Source organism: Sebastes fasciatus, chromosome 2 (assembly GCF_043250625.1).
Source record: "Sebastes fasciatus isolate fSebFas1 chromosome 2, fSebFas1.pri, whole genome shotgun sequence".
NCBI classification, from domain to species: Eukaryota; Metazoa; Chordata; class Actinopteri; order Perciformes; family Sebastidae; genus Sebastes; species Sebastes fasciatus.
The window spans coordinates 8,109,195-8,135,243 of record NC_133796.1 but is presented as its reverse complement, the minus strand read 5'-3'; the positions used below and the strand labels follow the sequence as shown (position 1 = coordinate 8,135,243).

Here is a 26,049-nt window from a genome sequence, read left to right as displayed (position 1 = left end):
TTATAATAATAGCCTTGTTTCTGTTTCTGTCTGTTTCCTTCATTATTTTTTGTTTTTTCATCTAAATAAAGAGCAAAAGACTATTTATGACTTAGTCAATCAGCAGATTATTTTGACTATTGATTAATAATTTAGCCTACTTTTACATTTACTAATTCTGTATCTCCCTCTATCAAACACTGACTTGCTCAGGAGCACCATGACCCAAAATCAGGACAGAAAGAGGCAAAAGATAGTCATTGCACATGAAATGTACTTCTCTTTTTTACCACGGTAGGGACATCATGCAACCTCAGGGCTCAATTCCTCCTGGCAATCTCATCACTAAACATGAGGATGCCACCAGAAAAGGAGAAGAAATAAAAAAAGAAAAAGTAGAATGAACCGGCCCTGCTCTATAGCCTCAGCCAATCTATGAAACCCAGCCTGCTCTGTGCTCGCCATGCAATTACGCACAACCTGTTGAGTGTTGTCCCGGGAATGCGGTCAGCAAGTCGCTGGAGAATTAATGAAATGCCAAGATGGAGGTAGAGAAATTGCCTGTATAACCTATCCTCAAGGTGCCCTTGTGGTATTTCCAAGAATAAGTCATACAAGAGGAGAATATAGCGGAGCTGGTCACACATTGGAAGTGAAAGTTGTGCTGCCTTCAACTCAAAATCTACTTTCTTTTTTTTTTTTTTGTACATCTGCGGAAATGAGAGCAATCATTGGGTTGCTTCCTCGCTGCCAAAGACACTACTATAGCCTCCAAAGGTCACAGGCATGAGGAAATTTAATTGCATGGCTCAGTGTCAACCCTTTTATTAAAACAACTCATTATAGTCTGAAAAGACTCATTGTTAACCTATACTCTCCATCACTTCTTGAAGTCACACTAAAGAGCTTTTTCTTTCTCAAGTTTTTTTTTTTTTTCTTACTATATTGCTCTGGTCAGTCAATAGCAGCACAAAGGTTGAGCTCACTGTCAACTGCATCCACTCTCTTACCTGACAAGGCTCCCAGTGGAGTCTGGATCTCTGGCGGTGACCGTCCCTATGACTGTGTTGACGGGGGCGTTCTCGTTCACTTCCAGTAGGTACACAGGTTTGAAGAAAATGGGAGGTTCGTCGGAGTCTTCTACCACGATCTTTACTGTAGCCGTGTCCTTGAAGGGCCCACCGCTGCTGGGCTCGGAGCGGATGTTTGTGGCTTCAACTTTCAGTGTGTAGGCTCTCTTGCTCTCGTAGTCTATAGGCTGTAAAAGAGGGACAAAGAGACAAGAGCAGAAGTATTATACTGATTCCTGACGTACTTAAGTACAATTTTGAGGTTCTTGTAGCCGACTTTACTTGAGTATTTTCATGTTATGCTACTTTATACTTCTACTCCACTATATTTCAGAGGAAAATAATGTACTTTCTCCACATAAACTATATTGTATGAACAACTCTCAATATTTCTGGAGCTTGACTCATACTAGGGACTACAAGTGGGCATCTTGGCTCTCTGCTGCTTTGATTTTGACCTTTTTTTTATTAAATAAGAAATGGAGCCCTTTGACTTTATGAAAATGCAATACTTGGCTGGAGTACCATGTTAAACTTTCCAACAGATATACAGTATAACAGTTAAAGTTACCCACACCTCAACCAGCAGCCTGGTCTCCAAAAAAGTACGTTCCCATACAATGAAACTGCGTTGTCAATTAAGTTTCGAGGGAAACATATTTTCTCCTGGATTATGTTTGTTTTTGACATATTACTAATATGTTTTTAATCATAGTCCACAGAAGTCTGTATATATAGGGAGGAGGTTAGGGTTGATGGGTGTTTGTGTCCCGTGTGAAACCAAAAGTCAACATTTACTTATTTTGATATATATCTGTACTTAAATAACATAACAAACATACTTAGTTTAAGCCAAACTATGATGTTTTACTAAACCTTAATAAGTAGTTTTGTTGCATTTTTGTCATTCAGTTCAATTTACGTTAACCACGTGTTCAATACTGCAACCGTAATCCAGGAGAAAATATGTTTCCCTCAAAACCTATTGATAATGCAGTTTAGTTGTATGAGTTATTTTGTAGAAGACGGTTGCAATCAGTTACGACATTACAAACAAAACAGTAATCTAAACATGTCCTCTCTGCATAATGAGTGCATTTACTTTGATACTTTGGTATATGTTGCTAAAAAAAATGCTTCTGTACTTTTATTTAAAACAAATGGGAACAGAGGAATTTTACTTGTAAATGACCATTTTTTTCTGGCATTGCTACTTTTGTTTCGAGCGTTTCTTTCACTACTATTAAAATCATATTTTTTTTCTTAATGCAATAGGGTAGATGCTAGTTACAGTAATGTGAATTGATGTTTGATTCCAACTTAAAGCCCCTGTGTTTAAGATTTGAAAATGCCTAAATGTAGCGCCCCCCAGTGGTAGTACCCAAAAAGACACTGTGGCAGACAGCAATGCATGCTGGTACCCCATTCCTCTGCTAAGCGGAGTGAGCATCCAAACTGTAAACGCTTTCCTCTGTTTTCTACTAAAAAAGAATCATGCCATCATAACCATTAACAAGAAACTAACAACATAAACATTACACACACACCGGGAGCTTTAATCTGAAGAGACAGAGTTTGTGAGTGACTGTGATAATGTCTATGGTATCCGCACACAGAATTTATTTGATCATCATTTTGATTTAAATCAAACAGGCACAATAATTGTAAATTCCAGAGTTGCACAAACTGAAAATATTTCCCAACCTTTATCGGCATGAAAGAACACAAATCTCCCCACTAATGCTCGGAGTGACAGCAGATTATTAGAGCTTTCACACTGCTATCACAACCAGCTCACATAAAATAAATAAGAGCAGGTGCTTATTTAAGGCTATCAACAAAAGGTGTAATTTCCCAAAGAGAAATAAAACACATTTTGCACAGGACATTGTCATTGTGTTTGACTGACATGTCTGTTTAATCGCTATTTTCAAATGCTCTGCAGTATTCCCTTTACAGATGGCTCATCATTAATATTTAAAAGAAAGGGGAGAGTCACAATTTGAGTCTCCTGGCATCTCCGAGGACACCCCAGACTGTCACAATTTCATTCGGAATCACCTCTGGTCGCTCTCATACTACGAGAATAATGGGATCAAGTCACTTCCACGCTCTATAACCGGGATTTATAGGGAAATCAAAACTGGGCCTTGCCGCTTGAGGGGATAGGAGGCTGGCTTGGGGAGAGAGAAGGACTAAGAGAGGAGGGAGATGAACAAAACGGGAAATGTATTCAGTTAGAGAGAGAGAGAGAGAGGAGAGAGCTAGAGGAATTGTCCCTGAGGTCGGAGAGCTCTGGGGGTGGAGGGGTGTCTGGGGGTCCAGCTGTGAGACAGTAGCAGCAGCCGAGGGGACGGGGGTGTGGGGAGAAGGCGACTCGTGGCTTTGACTTCCACGCTGCACCCCTGGCATCAGGGCGCTCGTAGACAGACCAAGCCCCTGAAGCCTCTCCAAGCCCCACTCCTCCATGGTCGGAGAAGCTATTTGGAACACTTTCATTATTAACCTCCTCTTCTTCTCCTCCTCACTCCTGACACCCAGCTCCCCCCTCCATTCCTTCCTTTTCTCTCTCTGATCCTGCCATCTGTGCTGAGAGAGTACATAGTGTGGCTGGACCTCGAGCCAATGGATTACACTTATATTCAGAGGGTAGTGGAGGGGAAGAGCCTGTATGAGACTGTGGCTGGATAGTCAAAATGATTACATGGGAACGGAGACAGGGGACAGGCCTGAGTCTTATTATCATTATTTGGAAGTCATTTACTGGTACAAATATTGATTTAAGGTGAAGCTAACTGGCACATTACTTTTTTAAGTATGTCATTTCAAATCTTGATTTTTACACAACTGTATATTTAAACTGGTGAGTACTGTCACATCTGAATATTGTAATTCTAGCTATTCCATTGGCTCACTGATATGAAGCAACACTGGTCATTGGATACTGAAATTGCACACAATGTACAAAGCTGCATCCTCTCAGGAAGCTCATGAGAAGAGACATCAAATTGCACTGGCATATTAAAGCGACATTATCTCACTGAGGGGGAGCGGAATAAACTGTTAATGCAACACTGAAATTCTGGCGAATGAGTTTGCAAACAGTTGGAGTAGTGTTGTGGCCACCTGATGAATGTGAGTGCAACATTCAATCTCCTTTTAGCTTTGTTTTGTTCTCCAACTCCTCAGAAAAAGAAAAAAAAAAGGCTAAATGAAAGGCTGTAAAAAAAAATAGCTCCTCTAAAACACTCAACACCTGAGGGGGAATTCAGAGTCGGATGCTAAATCCCTGTGAGTTTTTCCCTATGAGTGACCGCGTTCACATTAAACAGACGGCAACTTCTGAGTTCTGAAAAGTGAAGCCAATGCTGAAGCGCCTTAAACTTGCATTCTTTCTAACAGCCAGCAGGGGGCGACTCCTCTGGTTGCAAAAATAAGTCTGATTGTTTAGAAGTCTATGAGAAAATGACCCTACTTCTCTCTTGATGTATTACCTTAGTAAACATTGTAAACATGAGTTTATGGTGTCAATCGCTAGTTTCAAGTCTTCAATACAGCATGATGCTCATTTAGTAAATTATGGTCCCATTTAGAGTCAAATAGACCATAAAGCATGGTATGCTTTAGGGCGTGGCTACCTTGTGATTGACTGGTCGCTACCACGGCGTTGTCCGGTCTGGGAATTGTCCGTGTTTCGTCTTAGAAGTCTAACCCTTTCGCTTCGAGTGATCAGGAGACTAGAAAAGCGCTATATAAATGCAAGTCCATTTACCATTTAACCCTTTCAGTGTGTTTTCAGTTTATGAAAGTTATTTTTTACATTCCGGTCGCCTAAAAATGTCGTATTCAGTGTTCAGTTTAGCTCCAACCTCTTGTGTCACTTCTGGTTGCAAAAAATCAAGATGGTGACGGCCAAAAAGTCAAACTCGGTGGACCCCAAGGTGACTGCGTCCACTTGTTATATACAGTCTATGATTGCACATAATAATTTGAAACAGAATACCAGTATTGCAGAATGCAGCTTTAAGAGTATTTTTTTGCGAGTTGCTTTTTCACATTTACATAAGCGATTTAGCAAACTACTCCACATTAAATTCCAGGAAAATTGGCTTCCCCCCCTTATCAAAATATTTATTTCCCACTTGACAGCCTGTGGAAACAACTCATTATATTTGTTTCCAGTGTCCTAACAGAGATGGGAAAGGGGAGCGGGGGAGTCTCACTGTTGCTGGCATATTTAATTACACCAAATCCACTTGTATGCTTTAAAGAAAACACAGTGGTAAACAGCTTCTCTGATTAGCCGAGTTAAATTTGACTAATTGTTATCAATATAAATTACAAAATAAAAAAAAAAAGGCTAAATACTGTATGATATCCTACCCTTGGAATCAGAATAGTCATATTTTGACCCATCCAAATGATTAATTCAATAAGCGCACACAGCGCTTTGAATGAGTAATCCAGGGAGAGCCACTTTGATTTGTATTAGTATGCATAGTGTTGAACAGCTATTGCTGACTATTAAGAGATTCATGAGTGCAAAAGGAAAACAGTAGAGCTATGTGCCGGACATTTTGTAGTCAAGGTTGCATAGCCAGTTTAAATTCTGACGTGTTCCCGGTGAGCAACATGGCTTAACTGAATGAAGCTCAATTTCTAAATGGGAGACGGCAGACTTCGGCAACAAAGAGACATTCTAGTTCCTCCCGTGTTAACAACCTCTCACCGCCGTGTCCCACCCCACGCCCCAGCTGTGTCATTTTTTCGGTCTCTCTCAAGCATTAGCATCAAATCAGTGTGTACACACACAGGCCATTTAGAGACTTCAAAGTTCAGCGTTGGCTGCAGGGGTGAAAGCTCAGCATCCCACTAACATCCCTCGACAGGCCTGGGGGCTGGCAGATAAAAAGCTTAAAACCCAAACAGCAAAGAATCTCTCGCCCGGTTTGTGCCTCTCCAGCCTCAGTTTAGATCGATATGTTTTAACCTTGCCGCAAAAGGTTCTGTAATAATTTGAATTCTAGGCTCAGTTCATAGCTGTGTGCAGCTGTTGATGGGAAAGAGTTACACCGAAATCTCTTCTCCTGTCACCCCGGTTGGAGGATAGCACCGGTGAGGATATAGAACAAAAGAGCAAACGCATGCTTCTTTGAACTCCAACTTGAGACGCTGCCGTCTGGAGGGATGCAAAAACATAAAGTGTGCAAAACCCTTTTGCTACTTTTCCCAACACATTATCTTCTATCTCGCTTTAGCGATGCAGGCAAACGACTCGAGGCCGCGAGGAAAGAAAGCTGAGCAGACGCGAGGAAGAGCGAGGATGCTCTCTCCGCGGGACACGGGAGTGGAGGTTGCCTAAAAGACTAACACATTTGACATTTGCTTTGTCAACAGTTGGAGATTTTATGGCTTTGTGTCCAGTTTGTTCTCCGGCACTGATGTTTTCTTTAGTCGGCGGTGAATTGTAGTCCCGGCAGATTGCCTCAGCCCTTATACATTCCACCTCCCACACAGTTCATTGTTCACACTTTGACAAAGTCACACCACATGTCCTTGGGGTAATGCCATTTTACATCACAACACAATGGCATTCCGCGTTTGAGTGATGTATAACTTTTTCTCTCCAGACGCTGAACCAAGCATGACTCAAAAGGCTTAAGAACGGCCATCCATCAATCACATGTATGATTCAATATATGCGAACATCCTCCACCGAGCGGAGCATCTATAGACTTAGAGTATAGAATGCATGCATATATAAACAGCTGCGGTGTCTTTGATACCACGTGTTCGAACCTCGGTTTGATTTTCCAACAGATGTTCTTGAGATACGGCTGCGTTTGAAATTGCTTGCGGGTCACAGTGTTATTAAAACACATTTCAAATGTTAATTCTGCACACTTCATTCCGTATTGAGAAAAATAAGGGATTGGGTGCTCTAAATGTCTACAGGCAAGCAAAGATATCCAGGCTCAAACCTCTACAGCTTTTATCCTGCAGGACATACTGCATATCTAGAAACGTATTACATTGTGGAATGGTGTGAAAATCAGCAGCAAAGCATGTGTCTTGGCCGCACTTCAAAATTAGCCGATGAATGCAATGCCATTGATGGGAACACTTCACCGACAGCACATTGTGCCACACCATTATACGCTAATGTGTTTGCCTCAAGGTTAGCAATTCAGGTTTTGTGTCGCTAGCTTGCTTTCCTCAGGATCATACACACGGGAATATCTCAAACAAATTTAATGCGCATTGTATTTTCTTCTCAGAAAAACTACCACTAATGTTCCCTTAAGCAAAGCAATTAACCAGCAACTGCTTCAGCGACGTTGCTTTGAGGCCGGCGGTTGAAGAGTGCAGCTCTCACATGTGGATGTGTTAGCATCACAAAAAAAAAAAACACAACTGGCAACTTTAGGTGTAGTCCATCTGCTCTTATGGTGATGGTAATGAGGGAGTCAGCAAAACTGAATTGAACCAAAGTTAGAACAAGGGCTGGACCAATTTACAATATGCTACTATTTGCCGTGAGCTAAGGCGTCTACAGCTAAACGGGCGAGACTGTAATGTGAAAATGATTATCTTGTCTGAAAGAAAAAAAGCAATTCAGACCTCTTAGTTTTCCCATATTTGCTTTTGGATGTCCACACTCACATAAAGTCCACCTAGAAAACTCATACTTTACTTCAAGCAAAACCCATGTGGAAGTGATTGAATTTATTGCATCTTTTTTTCATACATTTTTTTTTTTTAAATGGAAGGAGAAAAAAGAGCAAACTGCTTCTTCAGCCTCCAAAATACTCAAGGTGCAGGCCCCAGTGTGTTAATATTTAATGTTATACTTTAGAGTGAAACCTCCTCCCAAGTACTAAGGTGCAGAATTTCAGGAGAGGAAGAGCAATATGGCCTTATGTTAGCACACCATTTAGAATTAAAAACATACATTTTATACAGCTTTTGCTTAAGTCGTAAAAGTTGAAGTTGGTAACTTTGAGCAAATACGATAAAACCTTTTTTTTTATAAAACAGTCACAATATCCTTACAGTAGTTCATGAGAAGGATTATCTGTGAAAACAATCATGTTCCTCTGTGTCCTCCTAGTGCTCCTAATGACATTTGCAAGATTTCACGGCATATTTCAAAGTGATTTAATTTCAGCTGTCAATCACTGCTAGCGAAACTCACAAACTCTGATCAAACTGTCAAACTAGGCAGCGAATATTAATCAATATTTTGTTACTGTAATGACTATTTATCACCTCAAATGTTTTCAGAAACATATTTTAGTGTAGCCTACTGTTTAACTCTAAAATGAGAAAGTTTGTGACCTGGCCGCCATGTTGAAAAAGCGAGCTACCTCCTTAAACGTGCCTTAAACTTGCATTATTTCCAAAAGACAGCAGGGGCGACTCCTCTGGTTGCAAAAAGAAGCCTGATTGTATAGAAGTCTATGAGAAAATGACCCTACTTCTCACTTGATTTATTACCGTTCTTCATCTTAGAACTTTAATCCTTTCACAGTGTGTTTTCAATTCATGAAAGTCAATTATAAACGTTTTGGTCGACTGGAAATGTCTTATTCAACGTTTGGTTGTACTTAGCTCTACCCTCTCATATCACTTCTGGTTGGCAGCGGCCGAAAACCAAGATGGTGATGGACAAGATGCTGAACTCAAGGCTTCAAAACGGGAGTCCACAAACCAATTGGTGACATCACGGTGACTGCGTCCAATTGTTGTATACAGCCTGGTTGAAAGCAGTCAAGCTAAAACCAAGCACCACCCACCGGCCGGAGCAAGTTTTCCAGGTTTAGTACAAAAAAAGACCACGTGTGATGAAAGACATATAGTGCTTTGCTGAATACATTATGGCTCCTGCTGCTGCCTCAAGCTAGATACCTTTCTGGCTAGCATTACTAATAGCACCTTGCAAAACACATTACAGTTAGCTCACAACTACTGCATCACACAGTCCGTGGCCCTGTTGTATTTGACTGTCTGTGACTTACAGAGAGCATGAGGAGTTGACTCTTCAGTCAATTTCAAGGTCCTACCTTTTTCAATCGAAGAATCCCTTCTTGCGTCTGCGTGTCGGTGACGATCTCAAACATGCCCTGGTCGTCCCCCTCGATGATGTTATACGTTGACTTGGCATTGTCGCCGATGTCTCTGTCGTTTGCCTTCACCTTGCCCCCCATTTTCTCTACCGGTAGGTCTTCAGGGATCACAAACTCGTACAAACCTGGGGAGGAACAGACACACCTCTTTGGTTTTGAGAAATGTTGATTCAATTAAACAAAATCATGGAAGCATATTACAGTACTGCATCATCATTAGACTTTAAGGCAGTTAGAATTAGTTTCTGAGGAGCCTGTTTGATGAAATTTACAAAATAACATTTATTTTCCCCAATTATAACCAATCAGAGAAATACTCATTTAGAGCAGAAGTAATTTATTTCCCCATCTAATTAGATTTGGAACGTTTAAGGTCATGAAGTTACGTACTTTTAGAGAACTTTGGTGAATTGTCGTTGACGTCCGTTAGCGTGACGGTGACCGTCGTGGTTCCGGACAAGCCCCCCATGTGACCTCCCATGTCCTTAGCCTGAATGACCACCAGGTACTCCTCTCTCATCTCCCGATCCATCCCATGGAGAGCAATTTTTATGGTCGCTGGAGGTGGAAACAGTTCATAACACATCAATGCAATTATAAACATGACTGATATACTCTGCACATCACTTTAATGATGTGAGTGTGCACATGCTCGCAAGGAGAAAAAAGAGAGGCATACTGTAACCTTCACGCTCGCCTTACTCCTCAGTTTGTAGGTTGCATTATTTTAGACCATGACCTTACGAAACTCCATATAAAGCAGAGGTAAAAAAAACAGGTTTGTTCGCAGTCTGTGTGAGCAATGCAATGTGGTCATGACTGAGCCAGTCCCAACACTGAGAATCAGCTGTGTTTGTTTTTGAATGTGTTGTTCCGCCGTCTGCAGTCATTTGTATTCTGATCGAGTGTGAATTATGCTGTCTGTCTTGTATAATCTTGAATATTGTATGCAGAATGGACCTTATTGACTCTGCCACGGCGCTGAATATAAAAAGGGCTCAGCACCGGCATATACGGATAATCCACTCAGGAAACAGAGGCCCGCAGGATCATCAAATGAATATAAAACCCCTCATAAAAGCCAGGCTTTGGCATGACACCCTGCCTCGGTCCTGAGCTGCCTCAGACAATGAGAATACGCTGGGCTGTGATGAGAAACGTGGGAGGGGTTAGGATGTTGTCTGTGCCTGCATTTTTTAATTCCTGTGATAGATTTTCCTTCGGGATGTAGCACAATTTCAGGGTCAGTTTTGCTTTTGGAGGTCACACAGCACTGATGATATGAACAACTACAGAACGTAAAGGAGTAGGGTTGGATATTTACCAAACCTCATCAGCAGGACTGCATTTTAGGAAAGAGCTTGCTGTTAAAACAATTGATTAAATAGTATCTTATCAAATACAAAAGCTTTTATTAACATTGAGATTTATTATTATTTTTATGTTTTATTTATTTATATTTATATTGTTTTTATGTTTAAAACTGGCGGTTTCACAGCCTGTTTCTGGTACTCTCCAACAGTCGTATACTGTATGTCGTTCTTGGAGATGGCATGGGACGATATGGAAATTTCATGCCAAAATAATTGTGATTCAAGATATTATCACAATAATCATCAAAACATGCTTAAAACTCTTAAAATTGCACTAAAACATACTGGAATCACTTTGCCCTACATTTCGTAATGAAACAAATATTGTTTTTATTGCCTCATATATAGGTCACACATCCTTTCTATGATTTTGATTTTTTATTGTAGAAAAAAAAAATAATCTTAAATTATGTAATCCTAAATCATAAGGTCCCCTGCATAATTAAAGGGTAAATGAAATATATATAATAAAAAAAATAGCAACATTGTATGAGTCTGTTCTTCCTTACATTATAATTCCTGTATTTATTTATTTAGTTTTTTTTAAATCAGGCTCTATTTTTTACTTCTCTACCATGACAGCCTTTTATCCAGATATTGGAAAATTCACCACAATCAACCTATTGTGAGTATTTTGTATTGTGATAAAACCCTATACCGTCCCATCCTTATATGGGAGTCATTGACAAACAACCTATTATTTCATTTAGGTATGAATGCATGTTGAGCATTACATGCTGCCATTTCCATCATTCCTATAGCTCAAAATATGGTACATTTGGTGACCATGGGATCAGCACAACAAATCAGTTTGGACCAGTTGGTCACGTGTATGTACACCACCTCATCCACACCCAAGACCATGAGTTTACTTTCACATTATGTCTCAACCTTGTAGTTTGGAGGCCTTACCGTCCACAAAATGTGATGTATTGATTTTGACCCTTGTTTTTTGTTGACATTGGATTTACTTCGTCATTGCTTGGGTCCCATAGGCCCCACTGCCATACAGTATGTAAAAAAAATAGCATGACCTTTTATTTTTGTCCTTTAAATAATTTTGTTTTCCTTTTTTTTGCTTTTCTTATGAGCTTATAAGACCCCAATAAGAAGAAAAGTATTACAGCGGTAACCATTTCAATTGCCACAAACTGGGATTGTATTATACTTGTACTGAGTGTTCTATGTTATATGAGCTATGCATGGATATATATATATATATAAATATATTCTTTTGTTTGCCAAAAAGTTATTCACTGAGATGTGAGAATGTTTTCCTACAGACTAATGTGCCATTTCCTGCAAAGGACTTCTGTAGCATGTCATCGGTTCAAAATCAAGTTATCTTTGAATGCCACGTACATGTATAGACGCCGGAACCAGTGGCATCACATTGTGAATGCAGTAATAGATGAGTGATCCAACAACACATTGAACATTTTTATTCAAAAGAATGATTAAATGAATGTCCTCATTTAAAACTTCTTTCAAAAGGCAATGAAATAGGGAGAGAATATATCTATTTTACTGCCGTACTACTACTACTACCCATCATAAAAATAATCATGTAATTTAATAAAGCACAGCAATAGACAATGTGAAGGCCAAGTGCTCAGTTCCACATGCAGTAAATCAATCAAATAAAGATAGTATTAAGGTGCTTTTAAACTTAAAATGAATAGAAAAAGGTAAATTTTTTTAAGCACCCTTAAGCTGAAAAAAAAGTACAGTCTGTAGTGTATCGACTCACTCGTCCTTGTGAATATGCACACAAAAAGACGTGTGAAGGACTCCAAACCAAAACAAAAATTCGTTCGTCAAATTGAATGAAGAATTTATCCTCCCACCTTATTCTAATCTCTGCTCTACGTACTGAAATAATCAAACTCATATGGGCGTATTCTTGGTGTGTAAAAGCAACATTTAAACTATCTACATGCTACATTATGAGCCAAATGAACCCATAAATAAGAACAACACAAACAAGTCACTCGTACTCCCTCTTACACACACACACACACACACACACTTCAGTCATCATGCTAGAAGCAACACTCTCATCTCTGTTGATCATCGTTAATTATTCAAATTAATTCCTAATCACTGAAAAGGGAGGATAGACAAACACTCATTTCCATAGATATTTGCCTCAACTTTTTTTTCTTCTTCTTCTTCACCGACCATTAACCAAGTGATGAATTGGGGCACGGTGTTTATTTATTTATTGAATGCTTTTCATTTCCAATGTGGCGTTGTAAGTGTCAAACGCATCCTAATGGTTGTTTTCCCCTTACCTTTTATTTTTCATTAACATTCATTAAAACATCTGGCTCACTTGAATGAGCCATCTGCATGTGCCGCGCAATCACACAGTGCATGAATGCTAATCCTTAAATTGTCCGTTCAGTGCCTTTTCTAAAGCCACGTTCCCGTTTGCAGATGCTACGGAGATTGCGGCGCCTGTAGCGACGGGGACGAGCCCAATTTCTACGTGTCGAACTCAGTGTTCGCCCTAATTATGCACATAAATTTGGAGACTCCCTTTTCTCGAAGCTTGTTTATTGTGTGCTGTTTTCCCAAATTGTCAGCGGTCGATTTCCATCTCATTTCTTATTAATGTAATTTCGCCATTATTTAATCATATTGCTTACAGACACATGTTAAAAAGTCAGCCGAAAAAGCAATTAAAGATCCAATCTGGAATCTGTTTTGAGATAACTTTATGCATGGTGACGCTGCTGAAGAGTTTGCCATGTGAAAGGAAGAAGTCATTATTATTATTTTGAATTCATAACGCAATGATGTTCCGCAGTAGCATATGAGTACTGGCCCATTTAGCATTTAGGGCGACCAATCAGTTCGTGGAAGCATGCGACTCAGTGATGCCCGTATGAATCTTATAATTTCGTAGTTTTAATAATGAATTTCATGCATCGCATTGTTGAACAGCTGTTTCGACTTATCAGGCCATTAAATGGACGTTATTAGTGGTTATAAGCCTCAAAGAATTGGGTCAGAACGTGCCTGCTACGCCCACTAGTAGGTTGTATCATTGATTTGCATGGTTGATCACCAAAAGAAAACATAGATGCAGTTATTTTAAGCCGCAACACAATTTGTTTCCCTAAATTTAAGTAAGTGGTTTTGTTGCCTAAACACAACTGTTTTGTGTTCAAAATGTAACATTTCATTCAGTTTTACAACGTGTTAGAACTAGGGCTGTCAAAGTTAACGGGATAATTACACGTTAACGCACATTTGTTGCAACTTGCAATTTTTAGGTTGTAGCGGGCTCAGTTTTACAGCTAGAAACTGAAATTACAAAAACTTAAAGAATCCATTGGCATCAATCATGTCATACTAGCTTGTCGCGAAGGAGGTTAAATAGTGCTCCAAACTTACACTCAATTTTGGTGAGGAAAAACTGACATGGCCATTTTCAAAGAGGTCCCTTGACCTCTGACCTCAAGAAATGTGAATAACAATGGGTTCTATGGGTACCCACAAGTCTCCCCTTTACAGACATGCCCACTTTATGATATCACATGCAGTTTTGGATAAATCATAGTCAAGTCAGCACACTGACACACTGAAAGCTGTTGTTGCCTGTTGGGCTTGAGTTTGCCATGTTATGATTTGAGCATATTTATTTATTCATATTAATTTATTTATGCCAAATGCAGTACCTGTGAGGGTTTCTGGACAATGTTTTTGATTGTTTTATGTTGTTAATTGATTTCTAATATATATATACAAACATTTGCATAAAGCAAGCATATTTGCCCACTCCCATGTTGATAAGAGAATTAAATACATGATAAATCTCCCTTAATTTGAACAGATACAAAATATGTGAATAATTTGTGATTAATTGTGATTAACTATGGACAATTTTGCGATTAATCGCAATTAAACATTTGAATCAATTGACAGCCCTAGTTAGAACGTATTGTTTTTTAAGTTTTGCCTTCTCTTTTACAGTGTAGTATAGGTGTAGCAGGCCCCTACTGGCCCACACGTATGAGGCTTAAAACGACTGATAACGCACATTTAATAAACTGATAACAGTCGAGTCGGGTGCTGAACTATACAGCATGTCACTGATGATCATTTGACCTAGCTAAACCAGGGAAAACATAATGGAGAAGCCATTGCACTTGTCCCGATGTATCCCACTGATAAAGGCGTACTTTTGTCCTCATTGGCCAACATGCGTCGCCTATACTTCCTGTGAAAGGCTACACGTGTATCAGGCTTATTCAGCGGGGCCAGAGTGATTGCATTTTTCCAGATTGCAATCGCGTGTGAGTAATATTGCGTGTATATAATACTTTCCATTAGTGATGTCAGTAACTGTTGTCTGAGAAGCCTGACGAAGATCTCTGTGAGATTAAAACATTACGTTATTATTGGGAGCCACATACACAGTATTAATTCTGTATCATCATATCAGCTGTCTGGGTGCTTTTTTACTTATTTAACTATAGAAACATGTTTCCCCTGCATTATTTCCTGTTTTAATTAAATCTATACACTCATATTGCCCCAATGATACACATTTTACCCCCAGCGTACTGTTCATGTTTTGAAACGTAAGTGTGCAGCTGTAGAGGGAAGGGATAGAGAGCCTGGGAGTCTGAGTTAACAGCAGTTTCATGCAGCCGTAATCTAAACGCATTTCAACAAACAGATGGGCTGATGTACCTGCGGTCCTGTTGTTGTTACACAACTTTTTTAAATCTATAACCAACATTGTCAGCTCCCCTTTTTACTGTTCATTTACTAATGTTGTCCCTTACGGGCTTGCCGGAAAGAGGTGATGTAGACATATCTACATGGAGGTGAACAAAAACACTCGTTAACACAGTCGCCATGTGGTCTTCTGACTGTTTTACTGTAAATCCCTGTTATTGCCCCTTCAGAAAATGTATGCATTTTAGATTAATGCACAGCAGCAGAGTGAGATTATAGCTCAGGTGGGCCAGCAGGTGGGGAAGCTGTTGCATCTCTGCCTGCTGGAACCTGTGCAACCTGTTGCACCTGTGGGCAGTGCACATGTACATTAAAACCACCCTCTCACGGTCACATCTGTCTTTCTGTTTCCTTTAGATCCACGGTGCACAGAGAGCTCTGCTGCCAAAACCTATACAGCATTATATACATGCATATACACTGTATTTTAATTAAATTATAAATATTAATGAATTATAATAAATGTGTTGGATGAATCCCTTTTATCCCAGATACTGCAAGAAGAATGACCCTCTGGCCTGAATGCCAGCTTCGAGGAGCTTCCGTTGCTATACAGCAGAATGTGCATGCATATTCATTTAATCAGGATGTCTTGTTGGTGTTTCATCTCACGTTTAGATGTCACATTTTACCAAGTAGCCCAGACTTCACAGCCACTGATTTACTTTACATATTCATATATTTATATTCTGTTATCCTGTGATCTCCACTTTTTTTTTTCCGTATAATTATTCATCATCTACTTAAAGATTGATTTCTGTCATTTCTTTTTTCATTCAGTTGGCATTTCTTCCCTGCTATGGAGCCCTGGAGGTGTTATTGAGAGAAAAAAGTGCTCTGAATTTAATGATTTGTGCGTACAGATAACTTAATTTGTGCTCTTGATTTAATATTGTTTTTTAACGTGATACAGCAGCTTTCAAGGTCTGTCTCTCACTGCCCAAACAAAAGCCACAATCCCACTCCTTAATGAAAGATACACACTAGCTGTATAAAATAACTGCTGCCTCCGCACAAAGGAATATGTAAGAATGTAAGGCTTTTTTTTTTTTCACACTGCAACTCAAAACCACAATTAGTGTGGGTTGAGTTGACGGAGGCGCACACACAGAGACCTCACATAAGACCTTTTAAAACCAATATCTACCTTACATATATTTTAAGATTAGCCTTTTTTAATTATGTCTGTAATCTATTAGATTAATTACACGTCACTGAAAAATGTGTCTATTTATATATTTCTACCTGTAGCCATCACACAGCAGCAGGAACGATACCAGCATCTCCAAATTAACAATGGGCATTTTTATGCACGTGGCACAGCAGAGGTAACTTCATTAATTATGATAATTAATTATCCCGTCAAGGATTGGTCACGATCTAATGGTAACTGACATTCAGTACTTTTTCAAAAAACCTCGTTGCCTTCAGTGAACAGCTTGGAAAAACAATGGTGCACGCAAAACTTGCATTATAACTTTGTACTGAATATTGTTGCTTAAACATGTCTATACATTGAGTTGTTATACACAGTTGGCTCCTGAATGCTTAAAATAAACCTCACAGTTGGGGTAGGACCTTAAAGTACATATATTGACCCTTGACCTCTGACTTCAAGATACGTGAATGAAAATGGGTTCTATGGGTACCTACGACTCTCCCCTTTACACACATGACCACTTTATGATAATCACATGCAGTTTGGGGCAAGTCATAGTCAAGTCAGCACACTGACAGCTGTTGTTGCCTGTTGGGCTGCAGTTTGCCATGTTATGATTTGAGCATATTTTTAATGCTAAATGCAGTACCTGTGAGGGTTTCTGGACAATACGTGTCATTGTTTTGTGTTGTTAACTGATTTCCAATAATACATATATTCATACATTTGCATAAATCAGGCATAATTGTCCTCTCCCATGTTGATAAGAGTATTGAATACTAGACAAATCTCCCTTTAAGGTGTATTTTGAAAAGATAGAAATTTGGGAATAATTGCAATTGATCGCAATTAACTGTTAATCGATTGACAGCCCTAAATATAGACGTCTTTGACAAAACATCAACACTGCAACCTCTTCATATTCTGTTGATGATATTATTTTGTGTCTTTTAATGTTTTAAAAAAAAATTATGGCCAGATCGTACACAGTCCACCTTGTGCTTATAGAGTACTTTGTCAAATAGGGATAGCCCACCACTTGACCTGAGTTGACATTGTAAGCTCATTTATCTAAGTTGAAGCAGGTAATGAAAAAGGACAATGTTGAAATACTGAACGGTTCTGGCCTATGTCTAGAAGAAAAGGACTACTGAAATAATCCTCAGATGTAATCACTGTCTCACCGTTAAGCCTATTTCTTTTCCTTTTTGTCCCATTATGGGCGTGGCGTTCATTCATTACATTTTGTCATACATTATGCTCTCCATTGGTTAGAAACAGACAAAGGATTTGCACACTGTATTAATAGCTCCCATTAAATTTAATGAAGCAACGTTTCGATCTCGCGGAGATCTTCGTCAGGCTTTGTCAGGCAAACAATGAATAACAGCACAAAGAGCTCGGCCTGCCTCTCAGAGGTGTCTTCCTTTTGTTTCTCCTTTTTTGGTGATCACGCTGGACCTCTGTGTTATTGCTCGTATTAGAAAGCGTGCTATTTATAGTGTAATACTTTAGCTGGTTGCAGTAAGCAACTTGACATGGCCACGCTGCACAGTGACTCTTGAATGCAATGTATCAAGCATGCTCCAAAATGGCCTCCAGTGTGCGCTTCTTTGTCTTCTAATTAAATTCAATGTGGAGGAACACAACAGTCACAGTGGAATAGAGACTCATCATATAATTCTAAAACACCAACAAGCACTGAGCTGCACTCACCAGAGTTGGGGTCTACAGAGAAATACGGTTGTCCCTCCAGTATGCTGTATACTAGCTTAGCGCTGTTCCCGTACACTGGATCATCGGCATCTGTGGCTGTTACCCGGGTAACTGGGGTACCTGTGGGGTAGAAAGACAGTTAGAGTTCGGGACTATGACTCAATCATTTCTACATAGCTGTGCCAATCAAGATGAGACTATTCAACTCTATGTGGGGTTGATTTGCTCCAATAAACCCGGTCCCATCTGTGTCAGACATGCCTGACATTTACAATGTGTTGCGCTGAAATATCAGCAGTGTGCATGACATCTGAGCATGTTTCATCTGTACATTTAGTACATAAGGGAGAGTATGAAAATCAATGGGATGGGGGAGGGCAGCTGAACCTTGTGGTTAATTTAAAAAAAAGGAAGGCCCTTCCATAACATGTCTTCTTTCAGACTAGTGGAAAGTAAGTAAAACAAATGTTTCACTACTTTGTCTATTTGTGTCGATAGACATCTCTTAAATTCACCGAAACATAGCATTAGATAATGTCTCAGTTGTATATTAAAACACAACATTTCAGAAAACATGTACAAAAGTATCGATGGGGAAGTTTCATGGTGATATCTATTAGTTATTTTTTTTACCCCATTCACCTGTAGCGTATATTTTACAATCCATATTTTCAAAGTCTGTTTTCTCAAAACAAGTTTTTTCTCATAGTCTGAGTCAGAAATATCCACTTCAGTAGCACTTACATACACCACACTTAATTCCTATCAATATTCTGAAGGGTTTTTACAGAGGGGTTTATTCATATGTCATTCATAGCCTGATTTATAGAACATTTTATTCATAATAACATGGCAAAATCTTTTTTTTTATAGCTGTTGAGAGTATTTTCTCTATGGAGTGATAAAAAGACATATCGGAAATCCACTCTGTAAAAATATTAGACTCTAATGTATGCAAATTAACACATAAGATATTGCCTCATTTGCATATATAAACATATTTTCTGAAAACTTGTTATACAAAAATTAATTGTAATTAATCAACTTTTTTAACCTTTTCACCAGTCTCCCCTTAATATGTAAATTGAACAATAACTTTCACAATATTCACCAAATTCCACATTATAATTTATGGCAAATATAGAATATGCATCCCACACATTGACCCAAGAGCTACTAACTGCACAGTTATTACCACTGTCAATGAGTAAATACTGTAAGATAGGCACATACATATATATATATAGTATATACAGTTTATATATATATTTATTTATTTTTTCTGTACAGTCTTTAAAGGCAATATAATAATGAACAAAATTATTGTTTGACTTGTTTTTAGTCTGAACTAAAAACAACAGGATATTTGAATGAGCATGGATACTCATAAACAAACTGTATCTGTTATTGTGCCGCCCCATGCCCTTAATATGTGTTCAGTTCTGGTGTCAAAGTGTCAATTACTTGCGGCAAATGTGACGTGACTTCAGATGTCACAGTGGGTGTTTGGCCTAACTGAGCAAACCAGTCATGTCGGTGTTGATTAGCTTCTCGTAATGCTAGCTTCTGCTGGATACATTAGCTATTGTGCAAATCAACACAACAGCGATGGATGTGTCACGTACTTATTCTAACACAACAGGGAAAGTAATCGAATCAACTGATGGCCAAGATGTACTTTCACCAACTACACGGTCTTGAAGAAGAAGTGCAGACCTCGAATATACACACTAAAAGGTTTTGCGTCACTTGAAAACACTCTGTTGAAGGTTGTGCATTGATGAAATGTATATATGGGAGTCTTGTCCATTAAATCGAACCGTAAGCCTCAAACACACAAAGAAAACACTTTGCTTTCTGAGAAGAGTTTGTCCAATTAAAAGTTTGGCTTTGATGTAATGCATATAAACTGTTGACACGTGTATTCTTAAAACGCTTGATCGGATATCACTATTCCTTTAACACTAGAGCAATTAGCCATCACCTTCACACCAACAATACTCAATGTAGCAGGAACGGTGTCCTTTATTAAACCGGCACTGTGAGGTTTTGCAGGAAATGTACTCAAGGTCCTTCATCAATACACCAGCTCTGCCAAATGCTCAAGGCAAATCACAAAATAGATTAGTGACAATTCAATCCACCATTCAGGGCTCTATTATAAGGCATCAGGGTAAAATGCATTGAAAAAACTGAGTATAAAGAGACTATTAACGCAATTAAACTCTTCCATTTTAATTCACGGTGACCTAGCTCCTCATCAGTCTCAGTGTGAGGGAGTGCGTGTGAGAAGCAGAGAGAGAAAGAAGGAGAGGAAAGAAGCTGACATGCTGACAGTGAGCAGCACGCTGGCAGGAAGCTACAGATGGTATGGTAATTGTTTCTGTGAAAGATGTTTAGAGGTGTTCTGACAACAAAGGGAGACGGTCCCTCGTCGCAGACGGCACAGGTCCTGCCACGGGCGCCGAAGTCTGTCCACTGCAGATGAAAAGGCTTGTAGTGAAGACCTTCGCCGAGTTTTGGCACCGACATTGTGATTCAGAGGTTTCAGTCATGAATTAAAACATTAAAATGCCAGATGTGTTGGAAACACAATCCCTGCGCAGTGTGCAACCGTCAAATCAGACATCTGTATGCTGTTGGTTCACTGTCTTTTGCCGCCTCTACATGCACCGAGACCAACACCAACTGACCTGCTGACCAGTGTGCACAGAGATGACTTAAAGGGATACTTTGTCGATTTTCAACCAGCTTTGTATCATTACAATGTTGGTAGTATATGCAAATGAACAATGAACTTCTCTCCATGTTGCCAGCACCCAAAGGCCCCTTCTTATTTACCAGCCAAAGTCAGACTTTTGCCAGCTCTGGGCTGTTTGTAATGCACTTTGTACTTTTTTTGTATGCCTGCTCCTCACCGCTCCAAGATCAAAACAACCACTGGGAGAAACATGGCAGAAGGCAATGTTCCTATGGAGGAAAACAATTTCAATATTGTAATGCTGGAATTGGACATACTGGGTCATATGAACCAGAGTAAGTTGCAGAGGAATTACGGTCTATGGAGGATGAGGCCACCTCAGCTGAGAGACACGCACTGCTAGCCGGTGAGGATAGCGGCTCAGAGCTACCAACTCGTGGTGCCGCTGCGGTAAATGTGCACCGACGGAAACTGAAGTGGAGTCGCTGTGCTGCAGCGAATTTAGGTCAGTTTCTTCTGGATGAAGTTGCTGAATCCAGTGTTACAGAGGAAAGGGCTCAAGCATGTGTAACGTTACACCCAAGCTTTGGGCCATATGGACAGGACAGCTGGAGACATATTTCAAGATCCCGAAAAGAAACTGGAAAAAGCCAAAGCTAGCGGAGCAAAACGAAACATCTGAGTATGGAGTAAGTGCAATAGCGTCAGTTTTTTTTTTCTGAAATGTCACCGTAAAGTGTAACATTTTTATCTACGTTTTATCACTGAAAAGAGTATCTTACTTTGTCTACTCAGTGGCGACAGAGAACCCAGTGCATTCTGGCTGTTGTAGATTGTGAACCTTTTGAGCGAAAGTGAATACCACAGCGTATTTCCTCTGTTTTCTCTGGTCATGTATCACCAATTAAAAAAAAAAAAAAATCTATTTTATGCTGCTTTATACTATGCTTCACTACATTTTGGAAGCCATCATTGTACATGTTACCCCACTGCATTTATCTGACAGCTTTAGTTACTAGTTGCTTTACAGATTTAGATAACTAATACATCTATATCAACTAATAAATAATGATACATTACTATAGGTTAAGCTACCCAGCGGTATTTAAAGTTATTAAAAGTTGCCACATCAGCTTCAAACTGCATTATTCAGAAATGGGCGATTCATGCGTAATGGGTACTTTTACTTTGGTGCTTTCAGTATATTATGATGCTAACATTTGTATACTTTAACTTAAGTAAGATTTTGAATACATGACTTTTACTTGGATAGGCTGGCGACCTGTCCAGGGTGTACCCCGCCTTCGCCCAATGTCAGCTGAGATCGGCTCCAGCCCCCCCGCGAATGGTTGCAGATGATGGATGGATGGACTTTTACTTGTAACAGAGTATTTTTATAATGTAGTATTGATACTTTTACTCAAGTAAAAGGTCTGAATACTTCGTCCACCACTGGTTACATCTGATCTACAAGAAGTTCACAAAAAACTCTGGAAATCATATTTTATCCCCAAAGCAAACCATTTCAGTTTAAGGGCCTTTCATAAATAGCACTACACCAAAGCTGTTTTCAGATCCGCGCAGTTATCTCCCTCTTTGTGACGTCAGCTACACGTGTCAACCATTGATTAATAGTCACCGCCGCGTCTGTGGTCTTGTAACAGCAAAACAAAGCAAAAGCCACCTTTGCACTCTAACTGGAGTAGCAGTTTCACTGTTGCAACCCAATTATTTCACAGCGTGAGAGCCTCAAGTGGTCCTCCGAGACCGAGGTGTTCGAGTAATTCATCGTCTTATGATGACCCGTGCTGTTGTGTTGCCAAAGCTTACCTTGTAAATTCCATATCGCTTGTTACACCCCATGCCTTTTGCAGTGTTAAGATCACAGCAGATCAATGAGCTCTCTTTTCTTCTTGTTTCTGCTTGCTGCGATAGCACTAGCAAGAAAAAAACAAACTGCACGCTCTAACTTGATGTCAACTGCTGATAGACTTTGAGTTTTCTCTACTTGAATCCACTAACCTGCCACTCAGATCACTTACTCTCAACTTATATGAAAGTGTGATATCCAATTGTTTTGACTGTACTCACCATAAGCTGCGTGTGTTGTTGAAGCATCTCACATTATCTTAAAGGGGACATAGTATGCGCATTTTCAGATTCATACTTGTATTTTGGGTTTCTACTAGAACATGTTCGCATGCTTTAATGTTCAAAAAAGACTTTTTTTTATCATACTGTCTGTCTGAATAAACCTGTATTCACCATCTATCTGAAACGCTCCGTTTTAGCGCCTGTCTCTTTAAAGAGGAGATAATGCTTTTGTGCATATTCCCTTTCCTTTAGTGTGCTATATAGTTTTTTGTGCATTTAAAAGGTCTGCAAAGTTACAAAGCGTTCAATCCACGCCAAAGGGAGTTACTCTCACCCACAGAAACACTTCTCCTGAACTGCCTGAAATGCCTTGATTGAAGTCCCGCCATTTCTTCTGTAACGTGGTGATGTCACCAAGTAACACATCTGCATTATACCTGCCTAGCGGCTAGTTTGGCACACCCTCAAACAAAACTAGTTAGAGCAGAGCTGGAGCAGAGTCCGAAGAGTTTGGTTTGGTCGACCAATCACAACAGAGTGGGCTCTGCTGACCAATAAGAGCAGACTGGGATTCTGGAGCTCAAACAGAGCGTTTCAGACAAAGGGGAAAATTATCATAATAGGTCCTCTTTAAGCCCTGCTCCTGAAAAAAAAACCAGTCTGCTCTGATTGGCTTCCAAGAAAAATATGGTTTGGAAAGGTAGTTCTCAAGCTGTGGACGGTATATTCTAATGAGCCTGCATGTGACATAGGAAGGGGAGCCAAATCTCAATGGCTTGTTAAATCACATGTTTTCTGATCTAGACAGCCCACAAAAAAACTGACAGGGTTGTCTTATTTCACAGTTTGTGGGTTGGTTGGCACTCAAGATACCCAAATAGATGTGCACAAGCACTGAAAAATTGAGTTTGATATGTCCCCTTTAAGTCGACACACCATATTGGATCACACCTCAGAATGAGGTTATCCACAGTTCTGCTTTAAAAAACTGCCGTTAGGTGAAATTTCCCCACAAACGTGTTAGATAAGTAAATAAAATATCAAATAAATGGGTTGACAGAATGTAAGGAAACATTATTATACAATTGTATCCCACAGATGTGTGCAATAATCCAAATTGGTGTGCTCACGCAGAAGCAAATTACATCCTGTGTGCCGTAGCTGTTTGCCAATTGTCAAATGAGAAAAATGAGAGACAGCTAAAGAAATTGCACCACCTTTTTTCCCAGAGATACAGAGCCTTATCTGCCTTAAAGTTAAATTACTACTACTACAGAGGGAGAAGGCAGCCATCTACACAGCCCTAATTATGAAAAGTACCTTCGTACTTCTAAAAAGGTGTGTGACTATTGCAAACAGGCTTTATAAATTCCGTTACACTGCGGATTGAAGTGGGGGGAAGTAGAGGGTAGGGGGAAAAAAAAAAATCTTCATAAAAACAGTGGAACCGGCGAAGCGTGAAATAGCTCCCTCTTTCTTTCCCTCCCACAGGGGTAAAATGCTCCTCACCACCCCTGATAAAAAAAAAAAAATGAGGGATTAGGAAAGCCAGTGTTTTGGTCCTGTTTCAAATCAGTGCAGATTAGCTCGTCCTTCCCCTTGATAATGCTCAGAAATTTCAGGGACACTGCAGAAATGGATGCAGCTGTGGGGCCAGGCGATGGGCACGGAAACTCGATTGTGGGAGGAATATTGTCTCTGGCTTTTATTTGAAGCCTGTAGCATTGTGGCGATTACAATAATAGCAACACAAAAACTGTAAACTTCCAGGGATGGAAAAGAAAAAACCCTGAATGGCTGCAAAATGGCACAGGCAGGAATTAGGTATGTAAAAAGGCTCCGCTGGAAAATGTTCACCCAGAATGCAACCGATGTCCTGTACGCTCTACTGCTCCGGCATCTTTTTTACCTAAAACGTGTTACTTACACACCATTCTTGGTCAAACCTGTTAGTGGAAGTAGGTGCAATCATGCTATTTTCTGTCTAAATGGATTTGTCTCACTTTCCTCCCGCTGTCGAGCAAATGCCCAGACACTGAAAGATTACATATAACAGTTTCCTGGGAGAGCAAATCTCTCTCTCTCTCTCTGTTGGTTTGGGCAGTAGCCCACAGAGTGACACGCATTAAGCATGTATGAAAATACAGCCTGCTTGTTTCCCCCACGCTAAGTATAATCTCATTAATCACGTCCTGGAAATTCACAGGATTTAATACCACACCATTAATTTAAACACACATCATTTTCAAAAGGACCGTAGTATATGAGGCATTTACATCAGATTTACAGCTGTTGTTTGTTTTTTGATTGAAGGGGCCAGCGGTTTCTAAAGGAGACCCAGAATAAAGACATGGGGGGGGCCTGGCCTCCTGTTTTATCAAGCGACAGAAATAATAGGGCCCACACTTCCTATTTACTCTGTACACTGGCTCAGTGATGGGAAATCAATAGGAATCTTCCTTGAACCGGAGAGGGGGATAAATTGGGGGGCGATGCAGCCCGATGTGACACACAATGGCTGTGGAAGGACACTGCAGCTTATTTCTCTAACACATTATCCCACAACAACACGGCTTCATCTGTATACAGCCTGCTTATATCCTTAGAAGTATTGCGAGCATAATCAAACAGTGGAAGGTCGTAAAGATGTAGCTCGGAGCCATCACGAGATTCTCATTTGCAGACGCTTTACTGTACACTGCAGGGTGGTGAGGGAGAGGAAATGCGTTTCAAAATTAAACATTACACGTGTCTACAGCTTTATCTACAGATATGAACAAGCATGATTAAGATGTGCATTTACCCCAGTTACTGGCGTCAAAACAATGCAGCTGGATGGTGAAATGAAAATGAAGACTACTGCATTTTTTTCTTTTTGTTTGAAACCGTGTATGATGGGCCAGCCCAGTCACAGAGCAGTTTGTGAAATACTCACAAAATTGATTGTATTGACTGACACATTTCACTTTTTGAGCACAAAATCACTTTGTATGTAATCCATGTAATTCTGAACCGGGAAGTATAGAGAGTGGCGAACACCACATAGGGAGGAGGTTGGGGTGGACAGGTCTTTGGCCCA

General features: G+C 39.8%; 1 protein-coding gene across 2 annotated transcripts in view; it reads right to left on the bottom strand.

The window, feature by feature from the left end:
- cdh8 (cadherin 8) overlaps nucleotides 1–26,049 on the bottom strand; it is a 117,568-nt gene that overhangs the window by 22,324 nt on the left and 69,195 nt on the right. For both annotated transcript variants that reach the window (XM_074660422.1, XM_074660428.1), the window contains exons 4-7: nucleotides 18,176–18,295; nucleotides 9,566–9,733; nucleotides 9,113–9,300; nucleotides 990–1,237 (exon numbers count right to left, since the gene is read on the bottom strand). In XM_074660422.1, coding sequence (XP_074516523.1) covers nucleotides 990–1,237; nucleotides 9,113–9,300; nucleotides 9,566–9,733; nucleotides 18,176–18,295 — 724 coding nt within the window. The remainder of the gene's footprint in view (nucleotides 1–989; nucleotides 1,238–9,112; nucleotides 9,301–9,565; nucleotides 9,734–18,175; nucleotides 18,296–26,049) is intronic.